This window comes from Polistes dominula, unplaced genomic scaffold (genome assembly GCF_049000335.1).
Source record: "Polistes dominula isolate Pdom_NZ unplaced genomic scaffold, Pdom_raw_medaka contig_23, whole genome shotgun sequence".
NCBI lineage: Eukaryota > Metazoa > Arthropoda > Insecta > Hymenoptera > Vespidae > Polistes > Polistes dominula.
The window spans coordinates 1,704,303-1,718,733 of record NW_028300963.1 but is presented as its reverse complement, the minus strand read 5'-3'; the positions used below and the strand labels follow the sequence as shown (position 1 = coordinate 1,718,733).

The 14,431-nt window shown below is 30.1% G+C and overlaps 1 protein-coding gene across 1 annotated transcript in view; it reads right to left on the bottom strand.

Moving 5' to 3' along the window:
• The window catches only part of LOC107065306 (low density lipoprotein receptor adapter protein 1), a 67,568-nt gene extending 53,659 nt beyond the window's left edge, over nt 1-13,909 (bottom strand). The window contains exons 1-2 of the mRNA XM_089172594.1: nt 13,772-13,909; nt 13,632-13,678 (exon numbers count right to left, since the gene is read on the bottom strand). Coding sequence (XP_089028720.1) covers nt 13,632-13,674 — 43 coding nt within the window. The 5' untranslated portion in view covers nt 13,675-13,678; nt 13,772-13,909. The remainder of the gene's footprint in view (nt 1-13,631; nt 13,679-13,771) is intronic.
• Between the last annotated feature and the right edge of the window lie 522 nt (nt 13,910-14,431).

Below are 14,431 nucleotides of genomic sequence, written 5' to 3'. Positions count from 1 at the left end.
TAACTTATTAATACATTCGTTTTGAATGACGCAAATAGACGGTCATTTGGGTTCTTAATTTCAATAGGAATGACGTGTATACACTTCATTAACATATTTAACGATTTTGTTTGAAAATAAAAATGTATAAGTATACGATAACATAAGTAGTTAAATTTTCTGTTGAAAAATGTCGTGCAACTGATATAAAATAAAATATCAAACAAGAATAAAAACATGGAAAAAGTAATACACAATATTAATCGAATATCGAAGTATTAAATTTAATTTGATCTTTTTATTCTACCTTTTACAATCTCTCTCTCTCTCTCTCTCTCTGGAATTCACATAACGTGATTTTTGTCGTATTGTTTTTCTTTTAACCGTGTTCTACGATGTTTGACTTTACAATTTAGACAATCGACTGAATAACTATTGATTCAAAGTATACTATTGATCATTTTAATAAAATAATAAAATACTAGAAAAAAAAAAAATTGTTTTAAATTTCTAACGAAATAACGGAATAACCAAAACACAAAATTGCGACAAAATTTATCTCGAATCTTCAAAGAACAAAGAACAACGTTAAATCATTCCCTAAAACAAAAAATGTATCAACGAAAAAAAAAAAATAAAATAAATTATTCTAATAAGTTTTCAAAAGATACGATTAAAATCGTATTATTATTATTATCAATATCGTTTAAAAATTGATGAACAATTATAAATCATTCAAAAATATTTTTGTTTTTTTTTAAAAAGGAACAAACGTGGTATAACACTCGTACGAATTTTCCTAAACGACGGAAAAGGACAACATCAATGAGAAGAAGGACCTTGTTTTTTGTATGTCAAAAAAAAATAAACAAATGCAGCTCGTAATTTAAGAAGGTAACGACGACGACGACGACGACGACGACGAAGACGACGTTTTGACTCGTCTTGTGAAGTTGCACGTCGTTGTAGCACGTGGAAAGAAGAAGTGAGCCGATATCTTTTAACACGGTATATAGCCGAAGGGTGAAAGACCGAAAAGAGGAAGAGAAGTTCAAAAAGAAGAAGAAGAAGAAGAAGAAAAATAAGAAGAAGAAGAAGATGATGAAAGAAGAAAGAAGAAACCTGGAGTGAAGTTAACCGTTCGAGACGAAAGTCTCGACGAGACTTGCATCAACCTAGCGAGAGCCCGCGCGTGTTACAAGAGACTTGTTCCGGTTCTCTGCGAAGGTACGTGCGTGTAAGTAGTTGAAAATCGAACAGAGAAAAAGAAAAAAAGAAAAAGAGAGAGAAAGAGAGAGAGAAAGGGACCCACCAAGAGTCCCTCATGAACCGAGTTGTTCTCTTCGTTTCTACTGTGGTTTTGTCTTGCATACCACTCGTTTTTTTCTTCTTCTTCTTCTTTATCTCTGTCTAACTTACACACACACACACACACACATAAACACACTCACATCATTTAAAATCCCATCGAATTTCTCCTTTACCTTTACCCTTTCTTTTCTTTTTCTTATATCCCTCCCCCCACCCATTAGTACCGTCTCTCTCTCTCTCTCTCTCCCCTCTCATTCTTTCTTTTTTCTTATTTCATCCTTCCACCTTCATTCTTCTTCTTCTTCTTCTTCTTCTTCTACTACTCTTTATCTTTTCCTTTTAGTCACACACACATATACATATACTTAAAAGAGTTTCGGGTAGCCTTGATCCAGTCTTACCAACCTCGACTTTTCAAGGGGCCTGTTAGACCGAGCTCAGAAAAATAAAATAAGTAGTAGTAGTAGTAGTAGTAGCATTCTCGTCTACGTCGTCTACGTCGTCTACGTCGTCATAGTTATAGTCATAGTTATAGTCATAGTCCATCGTCGTCTGCGAGCTTTGAACCACAAAGTGCATCCTTCCATTAGAACGCTTGGTACTTCGTGACCAGTCGGCTGCAAGACCGAACAAATGATACGAGCTTGAATTATTTTCAAGACTAGACGACTATACGATATAATGTTGACTTTATCTTTTAACAATAATAATAATAATAATAATATTAATAATGGTAATGAATCCATTAAGAAAGAGGAAAAAAGTTCAATTATTTAACACATTCGTGGACAGACGAAATTTTCAGTGAACTGCGAAAAATATACAAGGCTAAATGAAATCGATTGAGATGCATTAGTCTGAAATGCATAATAATTATAAAAATTTATGGTTATATATATAATATTAAATATAATAATAATTGATTCTAAAAATTGAATGGAATAACATTCACGTCATTTCAAATTACAATGAAAATGAAATGTACTATTATAACATTCACCTTCGCTAACGTGTTAAATATCAAATCTCAGTATAAAAAGATATTATTATATACAAAAAAAAAGAAAATAAATAAAACAAAATATAATTATTATTTCTATAAATAATACTAGGCTAAGTTTTCTTTAGAATTATATTATAATGCTTTATAAAACGAATTACGAGACCTATTTTTACTTATCAATTATGAGAAAAGATTACTTCTCTTTTGCAATAAAATTCATATTGATTTTCTTTTAAAATTTTATTAATCCTAAAAAATATTTGCAAAATATTGCGTTACATGATGAAATAAAAATTATTTGAAAAATCGACATGTACATAATGATGTACTCTTATATGACTCGTTGTGTAATATTATATTGCACAGGGAAAAATATTAGTTTTTATAATAGAAAATAAAAAAAAATAAAAAAAAAATAAAAAAAAATAAAAAAAATATCGAAATTTTCTCTTCTCACGTAAGAGGCAATTACCGTGAATAAAGCGATCGAAAGATGGATGAAAGAAGAAGAAGAAGAAGAAGAAGAAGGGTCATTACACCGTCTGACGCATCTCGATACTTTCTCTCTCATTGTCTGTCAGAGTCGATTTCGTATTCGACTTCAATTTTGCATCACGCAGACAACACTCGTTATATGATAATATCCATAAACTATAGGTTTCTATTTATTTCCTTCATTTTCTTCAAATTACCACTTATAGAAATATATTAGAAAAAACTTTTCGCAATGAAAAGAAAATGGTCATGAAAAAAAAATCGATTAACATACCACACGTATGATTACTAAATTGAAATTGTAAAAAGTTTGAAAATGAACATATAAATATATATGTATATATATATAGGTTACTTGATATTTGCATGATCTCTTTTTTATTAAATTTCCTGCATCAACAAAAAATAATAATAACCACAATAAAATTCGATAAATTAACTTGTAAGTTGTCAAGTACAGAATCACAAAGTAAGATATAATAATAATAATAATAATAATAATAAAGAAGAAAAAACCTATAATATATAACTATCTATCTATCTATCTATCTGTTGATGACATGAAAGATTAGAAAAATAAAATAAATAGACGTTACATAGGTAAGATAATAAATGATATATAACGATCGTAAGTAACTAAGGAGAAGAGAAATAAGAAAAATAAAAATAAGAAAAATAAAAAAAATAAAAGAAACCATTTATACAACCGTTAGCTTGTCAACGACGACGACGAACGACGATGCAGGTGATGATCGAGAAGAATCGAAAGATTGTCGCGTCGTAGAGTATCGGCTGATGCAACTACGTTGCAGTCTTTCTCGCGATGGAAAGGCACGCGAAAGAATTCAGGGTTGAAAGTGTGTAAGTATAACGAGTCCTCTTACTGTCTGCTGTCTGCTGTCGGGGAAGGCCGATTATCTTGCTCTTACAACGGAGAAATGGCAAGCAAGCAAGCAAGCAAGCAAAACAGACAGACAGAGGAGGAAAAAAAAAGAGGTAGGGGGGGGTTAATAGGGGGAAGGGATAATTGGGCCGTACTCAAGTATACATATGTGTATATGTGTATATATATATAGGTCGACTGATGTAAGAATCGACTCTCCATACGCGGCATTTCCTTCTTCGATCTCTCGGAAGTATGGTAAAAATGATCGATGACGATTTATCTGTGACTTTCGAAACACGTTACCTTTCACGAATCGATCGAGAGATCAACTTTTTGTTTTTTCTTTTTTTTTTTTTTATTAATTCAACTCGAATTATTATTTCCCATAGGTATGTTTTTTTATTAATTCTACCGTTCGACGTTTAGTTTTGTTTGGACAAAATATTTTCTCGTTCAACGTACGATAACACCCTCTCTCAGTTGGTCGGATATTTTTGTTTGTTATTATAATTATTTAAATATACAAATGATATATTATGATAAAATAAATTGTATTACAATTGACGATGATTTTTACAAGCGAAACATTGACGTGAATTTTGATAGAAAGGAAAAACAAACGTGTATGTGGATTTTAATTTTTTTTTTCTTTTTTTTTTTTTTTTTCTTTTTGCAAAAGGAATATTAAGAAAAAGGATTAACGATCATAAAGACGAAATTAAAAGAGAGCGAAGAAAGGAAAGGAAAAAAGAAGAAAAAAAAAAGGCCACGTCCACCTTTTGTTACCTTTTATAATAGTTAAGAGAAGCTTGAAAATACGGGTTGGTTCTCTCTCTCTCTCTCTCTCTCTCTCTCTCTTTCTCGAAAGCCACGAAGTAGTCATAAATCTAACGGAAAAGGGCCACGGCAAACGCGCTTTTTCGCTTTCGAGGAAAAAAGAACTTTGCGAAGGAGTAAGGAGAGGAAAAAAAAGATGGGGGGGTGGGGGTGGGAAAGGAGAGAGAAAAAAAACGTAGGAAAAAAAAATTAAAGAAGAAAGGAGAAAGGTGAAAAAGAAAAAAGCTAACGTCTCTCGACGGAAATCGAGTAATTTCTTTTCGAAAAAGCACACGGGGTAAACTGACTCAACTATAGGAATGCCATTTTTTTTTTGTTGTTTCTTCTTTTACTTTTCCTATTCTTTTTCTATTACTTCGTCTATTACTTCTTTTTTCTTCTTAAAACTTGGTCCAAGTGTACACGAGTAAGTGTATATACATATATATTCTTAGTTTGGAATAAATTTGAAAAAGTGTTTTTCTACTTTCAAACGAGCGAAGGAACATTTTTGCCACGCCGCTAGCTGTAAAAAAGCATGAAGTTTTTTTTTGTTTTTTTTTTTCAACAATTCGTCTCTCGATACGTCAAGAAATGAAAAATTCTTTGCTACCTATAAGACTTGTTTAAACTTTAACGATTCTCAAAATTTGTTGGAAATAAATGATAAATAAACATTACGTATATATATAATATTTGTGATTGTTACAATCTTAAAATTAAAAAGATCATGTAAAAAAAAAAAAAGAAAAAATGTAAAAATTACGATAGATAAGTCGATTTGTTTTGTTTGGAAAATGAAGTTAGACCACTTTTAAAATAAAACGGCTCGTATTTAATATCGTTGTAGTTATTATCAGTTATCGCTTGCGATCAGTTTATTTACTCGGGTTTTTTGGGTAAAATAAAAAAAAAAAATTTAAAAATTACAAAACAAACAGAAAGTAATATTCATATACTACATATATATATATATATACACGAAACGATAGGATACAGTGATCGTATCATTTTATTCCGTGCGGACGAATCGCAAGGCAGACAACAAATCCAACAACCGTGTAGTATCTCTGTACGGTAAAATCTCGCGTTATTTCCGCGTTCCGCGGATAAGTCGACGAGAAAAATGTAAAGCAAGTGTGAAGCGCGATTGCGATGTAGAATATCTCCTCTCTAACCCCTTTCCTCCATCCCCTTTTCCCTTTTTCTCTACACTCCTCTCTCTCTCTCTCTCTCTCTCTCTCTCTCTCTCCCTCTCTACTCCTCTTTTCATTCTTTCTTTCTCTTTATGCCCGGTTTTATACATCTGTAAGCCAAAACATGATATTTCTTCTACGAAAGATAAACGACCGTTGCATTTTCCCATAGGATTTAGATACACAAAGCTGATTTCCATGAAATATACTAGCCTCTCGGCAACGACTATGAAAATCGTATACGTATAATGAAAAGAAAGAATGAAAAAAAAAAAAAAAGAGAAAAATAGGAATGGAAGAAAGAGAGAAGGACGAGGTGGAAGAGGAGGGGACGGGAAGAGATATACGAAAATGGAATTATCTTTTTAGAGAAACTTAATCCTTGGATAGCTTTTAAAGTCGCCAAAGTATTACGATATTTTATGCTCATAAAAATGACTGTATTATAGTTGTGAATAATAGAAAAGAATTAGGAGTGTCAAAAATACGCTTGATATTTAGATTGGATCAATATTTTTCAATATTATTGATTAATATTTAAAAGATATAGTCATAATAAAATATCTGTATGTAATAGTACACAGTGTGTTAGAATACAAAGATTTATTAAAGCACATATTGATGTAATAATATGTATCTATAGTATTATACCAATTAATACAAAAATTATCGATAATTTTCATTGATGGTATATCAATATGTTTACCTTAACAGTAGTCCCTGTATATCAATATGTAATATTAACACAACCCTTATCTTTAGTATAATTACTGATCATCTATTTGCAATGTTAACAAATTATTATATTGACTGTTAACTAACAAAATATCCATATATATATATTTAACAAACATTTAATATAAGTATAAAATATTATTAAAAATAAATTTCAAAATAAAATGTGTTACGTTATATCAAATAGGGTTTTTATTCGAGAGATCAAAGACTCTACTCTACTCTACGATTATTCCTTCCATTTGTTTCTTTTTCTTGTTTTTTTATTCCGATCACGAAATCGCAAGGAAGAAGAAGAAGAAGAAGAAGATCTTTTTTATTTTTCCTATGGAGGACAGAGGGAGTAGGATGAATAAAACAGAAAAAAGAAAGATAGAAAATGGTACTCAGCGACCTTCGAAGCAACCCTTTTCTTAACTGTCGCGACATCGGAAAGAAAAGAGAAGGGAAAGGTATTCATCGATCACTTATGGAAGCAACCTTTTTTCTTGTCATTTCGACAAGAAACGTTTCTTTAAAAGGGAAAGGAAGAGGAGACACCATAGCAAAAGGAAAGGGGAAGGAGATCGAGAAAGAAGAAAAAAGAAAAGAAGAGAAAGAGAAAGAAGAAAGCAATATTCCTAGAAAGAAATAATCTAGTGAATCCAAAAAGTAAAAATATTCCTAGACGACAGTTCGGTTCGTTTAAAATCGTTTCAGTTTGGTTCGGTTCGGTTCGGTTCGGTTCGGTTCGGTTCTGTTTGAGTTTTCCGGTGTAATAGAAAAAAAAAACTGATACGTTTGCTCGTTTAAATTCTGAAGAATACTGACTGGATACTTTTTTTTAAATTGCCATGTACTTCTTTTATATATGTATTTTTTATACATGTAAAGATAAGAAAGTACATATATACATATATGTATAAAACAAGCCTAATCGATGCTGCACTTTTTATTTTATTACGATCTGTTGTCGAATAAAAATAATGTATCTGTACGAGGATAATAATAATAATAATAATTGATGATGATAATAATAATAAGAGAATAATACTTATGGTAAAAAGAAAGTAATGCAAGTTAAGTGGTAATTATGAAAATCGTCTATTATCAAATCATCAATTTGTTTAAAACGAAACGACCATAATATTCTTACATTTTGTAAACATTGTTTTACGTAAGTTTAAATACGTATGTATATATATATATATATATATATATATATATATATATATATATATATGCATGTATAGGTAAGTGTAAAGGAAAAACGAATTATAAAGGCTCCAGCTTATTCACTTTTCTGTTCTGCACGTGAGTTTCTACTCGACTACCATTTCTCCTTGATATACGATATCGAAGTGAAGTAGTAGTAGTAGTAGTAGTAGAAGTAGTAGTAGTGGTAGTAGTAGTAATAGTAATAGTAAAAGTAGTAGTAGTAGTAAGGCTCATCCAGAAACGCGCGCCCATAAAATATTCCGTATGCGCATGAAATTGATTTTCCGTCTGCATGGGAAATGCACCTTAGTGCGTGTTGTACTATACGATCGTGAAAAAGACAAGTAAAAGAAGAAGAAGAAGAAGAAGAAGAAGAAGAAAGGAAAAATAAAAAGCCAACTGAATAAAAAAAAAAAAAATAAAATAAAAATAGAACAAAACTATAGAAAAATACATATGTGGTATTGAAGAATTATTATTCGAGAAAAGAAAGAAATATAATGTAATATCTATAATAAAATAAATAAACAAACAAAAAATGAAGATAAATCTATTCCCTTGTTTTTTCCATTTGAGTGTTCTTCCCTCTTAAGTTAATTTCTAACAAAAACAAAACAAAAATAAAAACATTTCGTTTCTCTCAGTGCGTCTCGCTGGGATAAATAATTATTTATCGAGCGAAAAAAGGATGCAAAATATTTTCTCCTCGTTTATCTCTTTCTTTTTTTTTTTTATTTATTTATTTTATTTCTTCTTCTCCTCTCCCTTTTCATTTTTTAATTCTTTCTTTTTTTTTTTTTTTTTGTTTACTTTCTCTTCCCTTTTTCTTCCCCGTTCATCCAACTTCGAGCAATTCGTTGCGACGAGAACGATAAAGGAAAAAAATAAAAACACGATCGGTGAACGTCGATCTAATTTTCTTTTTCTTCGTAAGAGTCCGTCGTCTCCGAAGATCGGAACGATGCCAAACTGCACAACATCGGGGGCGTACGTTCATAATATGCATTTTCCAATTTTTCGATAGTCGATGAAAACAACAAAATATCCTCAAGGCGTTAAATTAAATTCAACGAACGCGAAAACCACGAACGATATTTCCAACTTTTTCTCTTCTTTTTTTTTTTCTTTTTTCTTTTACTTTGTTTTCCTCATCGTCGTAGTTACGTTTTTTTTTTTTTCATATCCCTCTCTTTGTGTAATAATACCTCACAACCCGATCAAATATCTTCGATTTTTTATTCTATTCTCCTATTTTTATTCTTCCTTCTTTCTTCTTTCTTTTAACAACCTCATCTCTCGCCATGTAATTATTTAAGTATTAAATTTTGTTTAGCGTAAATCACGGACATACGCACGCTTCTAATTTTTCATGATATTTCAACAACAACAACAAATTCAACGAGAAAGAGAATCAAAGAAAAACACAAATAAAGACCCCCAAAAAACAAAAGCTCCTCTTCAACACTAAACTGACTAAACAATTTATATATTGGTTTGTTATATATGTATAATATATATCTGTCAAATTTTCTCCATTTGGAAAATACAAAAAAAAAAAGAAAAGAAACAACCAGAGAAATTCCGTTTGTTAGTATTTATTCCGATAAAAAAAAATCCGGACAAATATATCGATCAATATTTTTTTTTGTGTATACCAATCAAATGACCCATCTCTAATACATGTTATATATATATATATATATATTTTTTTTACAAGAAATAATACTAAATTTGTTAATAATAATAATAATAATTGTCCAAGAGAGAAAAGTAATAAAAATGAATAAAGAATTTAAGTTCGACGTTAAAAACCAATCACATTCGATTGATCGTGATCCATTTATTGTTTATAATTTCATCATATTTTCTTGTATCCTTTATATATATATAATTCAGTATACACATTGATTAAAATAATTTCTGCAAAGCTATACTACGTTACGTAATATAAAACAAATAAAACAAAATTAAAAAAAAAAAAAAAGTAATTTAACGAAAAAAAAAAAAGTTAGCGCATGATGCAAGAACCCGCGCGAATTTCAAATGAATGACATTATGAACTGAACTTGACACTTTTGGATTGAACGAAGAAACAAACCATGTCAGCGATTCGTGATATCTACGCCTTGGATTTCAACGAGAAAGAAATATTATGCTGAGCAAAGATCAAAGTGCTCGACTATTTTTAATGCAAAAAACGTAAAAAGTCAATTGCATAATATTATTAAAGATAATCGTATAGATTTCTTATTGTCGAGCTGTGTAAGAGTTTCTTAATGTTTATCATTTACATTATTTTAAACAACGTACAACGACCGATCTTGAATACGATTGGTTTCAAATTTTCTATACAAATTTTACATTGAATTTTATTACCTTTTTTTTATTTTCTATTCATATATCTCTTTTTATTTTTTGATCATATTTCATAACAATTATTTCCTATTTTTTTATTTTTTTTTTCTTATTTTCACGTTATTTCCTTGTGGTACGTGAAAATATTTGGTAATTTTATCTAAAATTGCGATTCGAATAGTAAATGGTAATATTACTTTGTTTCCACATGATCATTAAAGTATACTGATAGTTAATTATTAAACAACCTATTAAATTTTAATTAAAAACTAAACTTCCCTTTGATATTATTTGTTTTTTTTTTTTCTATTTCAAATATCATTTTAATAAGAATTCTTCGTACGATCAAAGTTATTCTACGTTTGAACGAAGATTGAAATTACAAGTAATTACAAAATTGTTCGTGTTAAACTTTCCTATCTTTTGTTTACTTTAAATTTGATTATTTATCGTCAACAGTGCTATACTTAGATACACGAGAAAATAAAAAAAAATAAATAAATAAATATTTATCCGTCTTAAGTCTGTTAGCCTCAAATAGCAATCCATGGATCGTTCGGTCTTTTCAGAGGGCAAACTCAAGAGAGTAACGCGCAACGCTTACACTACAGAGTAAAAGGAATGGAACTCATTACTCTGCTCTAGGGTATTACTCGACTTTATCGTGAAAAACGGAAACAGAGAGAGAGAGAGAAAGAGAGAGAGAGAAAGAGACAGACGAAGGAAAAAGAAACAGAGAAGGAGATAAAATGTTCGAAAGTGGTGCATCGAAAGCTAGCGGTTGCAAAGAGATAGAAAGAGCCTAAGAGATGGTTGCTTTCAAAAGGACCCTGGTAGCTCTTTTTCTTGCAAGAAATAGAAAAAATAAAAAAGAGAACGAAAGAAAGAAAGAGAGAGAGAAAGAGAGAGAGAGAAAATAGTACATAGATATAAATTTCACGGCATTCGAATTGAGTCTGCTTCCAGACGTTTTATTTCGAACAAACCACGCCTCAACGATTTGAAATAATAAAAAAAAAAAATAATAAAAAAAAGGTTAACGATATCCAAGAAGCTCCTAGTAGTCTATCGCGTCGATAAATTCATCTATTCCTATACATTTTGTCCAGAAAAATGAAAAAGAAATAAGAAATAAATAAGAAGAAGAAGAAGAATGAGGTTAAAAAAAAAACAAAAAAAATGGACAACAAGAAAAATATAATAGAAATACAAGAATCTTATGATACGCATGCGAGAAAATTAAAAAAAAAAAAAAAAAAAAATGTTCAAAGTATCCGTCAATTTAATAGAATTTCAAAAGTCTTTTCTAATTGTAAAAGGTCGTATTTTTTATTAACTGAGAGATAAAAAAAAAGAAATAGAATCCTAATAGTTATCCTATAAAGACATTTTTCTTGAAATTATTCGCAGGAATATTTCAAGTATTTTCTTTTTTCTTTTTTTCTTTTTCTTTTTTCTTTTTTGCGTCTTTTATTTTACATTAAACATTTCATTTACGAGTGTGGTAAGATTTTTATATGAGAAAATAAAATAGTCTATTTCCTATCTTTTTATACACGATAAAATGAAATTCCTCGATAGATATTTACGCGTTCACGAGATTTTTATAATTTCAGTTAATACGAGACTTTAAAAGCATTATAAAAAAAAAAAAAAGACCAAAGAGAGAGAGAGAGAGAAAAAAATAGAAAGAGATTTTAATCGATATGAATTTAAGTGACGGACATTAATGATTCTTTACCTATGGATGAATAGATATACGCATGAGTAAAAGGGGAATAGGTAACGCCATTCCTGTATAGTATTATGTAAAACTATGCGTTGGGACGAAAATTACAGGCTTTAAAGAATTGCATGTTGAAACGGTCGGCGCCAAATAATCGGTGAAATCACGTGAAGAGAAATTATTGCTCTGAGAGTATATCGAGTGAAATGAAATTCTACGCAAAAAAAGAGAGAGAGAGAGAGAGAGACTCGATAAAGGCCGTAATTAAGTAAAAACAGATTAGTCAAAAAAAAAGAAAAAAGAAAATAACATGGAATAAAAAGAAATTCTATTGGGAAATAATGCGAGTTGGAATGCGTGTAAAATAGAGAATAATTCGTTTTTACATATAGCAGTGTCCCTATAGATATATATTTGCATATATACATATAATATACTATACGTGCATATATATACATATATAAACATACGTACGTACGTAAAAAGCATTCTCATACACTATTGTTTACAAAGTAGTAGCATGGGACGATTTCGAACAAAGAGCTGTGATCGATCGAATAAGCTTAAAAGCAAAAGAGAAAATAAATTCGGAAACGAGATGCTTGGTTTGTACATATGTATGAGTAGTATATATGTGCACATACAGACACATATATATTTATATTTATATAATAGAAATACGTACGTGCGTTTATTTTTTTTTTGTTGTTGTTTTCATTCCCATTATTTATTTTTCTTATATTCAATTTTTTGTTTATACGAATATTTTTATTGAAAAGAAAACATAATAATATAGCTGAGTTCTCTTTAAAAATATATTATCCATTAAAGACGTTCTTTCTCTTTGGAGAAATTATCAAGGATTATCACCTCAGGACGTGTTCGTTGCTCGAAAATACTACGAAAAAAAAAAAACGAGCTGCGGTGAAATGCTGATTCGTACTCGAGGGAACTCCGTAGATTGAGTAACTCGAAATCGCGTTAAAAAGAACAGAAAAGTAATCCAATCAAAAATCGTTGACGAAGGCTTTCCCTCCTCCCTCTTGTAAAACTTTAACAAGGATAATATTCAATTACGTAGATACAAATTATTTATACAGAGTGGACCAAACGAAGCGTTACACAAAGATTATTTATTTTCTTTTTTAAATAAAACGAGACTAATATAACACCTTAAAGGGGACATTTTCAATGCTTATTTAAAGGTTTTTATTCGAGCCACTTTAACACACATACACACGAACGTTTTAGTATAAATAATTTAAAGAGCATTAATAATGAAAACAATTAGTAGTAACTTTTCAAACTAATAAGACTTTAAATATTGACTTATATTATTCATTGTGTCTTTTAACTTTTCCATTTACGAATTCAAGTCACACTTCTTTACGAACATCCTCTCTCACACCTATTCATTATTACCAAAGTGTTCGTGTCTTCTTTTTACCACTGCTGTCGTTATTGTTTTTCCAAACGAAGATTCATCCATCGATTTTATACTAACCGTACCTACGTTTCTTGACTTTAATTATCTGACGGAAACTAACGTAATTCAACATGGCCAGACTATTGGCTCATTTATATTATTCATGCATTAATTTAATTCACAATCACATATATATATATATATAAATAAAATATAAAACTGCTATTCATCATATCATTATTTGAAAATAAATAATCAACGTTAATATAAAATATCAGTATGTTAATTAGTGTCAAAATGTTATCTTCACGTACTTCTGAAACTAATTATTTATTTAAAATACCGACAAAGTATTATTGATATTAAGAAAAATATTTCTTTTACAAAATACCGACTAAAACTATGGACAAAAAAAAAATGTTTACCAAATGAAAATAATAAAAGAAGAAAAAAAAAAGAAAGAAAAAAAAATACATCAAATTTTCTTGCTAAATTTTTAAACTCACTTTTATGCCTGGAGAATCCACGTAGTTTCTTGAAGAAAGGCATTTTTCTATTTTGGACAAAGATGAAAGATAAAAGATAAAACGTGTTCTCGAAAAATCGTAGAGAAAAATCTCGTATGTTTCTCTTCACAATCGATTACCTGTCAAACGAAAATATACAAAAAAAACAACAAAAAAAAAAAAGGAAAACAGAAAACAAAATTTGACAATCGTTTTACACGCGAGTAACCATATGCGAATGCAAATAAAGACGCGTGTAAAAAGCGTCCTCGTGCGAGAACGAACGAACGCGAAGTGTCTACTCCTTCTTTCGCGTACTCGTATTTTACTCTTTCATGCATTACATATATATATATATATATATATATATATGTATACATAGCGAGTACATGTGTTCACGTATGCGTGAACGTGCGTAATCCATTCGAATAGAGTTTACTACTATACTTACTACTGCGTAAACGTTACATTGCGTTTCCATTTACCTCTCCCTCCCCCCTGCTAACCCCCACTATTGTAGGATTATACCGAAGCTTCTATTCAACATCTATTCAAAGCACGCTTGTACGCACTATGAGTACTTGGAGTGGTTCACTGTCCGTCACCGTTCGTTTGTAGCACTGATTGTGAACAAAGGATCAATTTGAGGAACGATAGTATTTCTCACTCACTCTCTCTCTCTCTCTCTCTCTCTCTCTCTCTCAATGATCAATGAGAATCAAACGCGAGATAACTACTATAGTCGTCCAAGTTAAAGATAAAAATTCACGATATTGTTTCGATTTTATTTTTCAATCCGG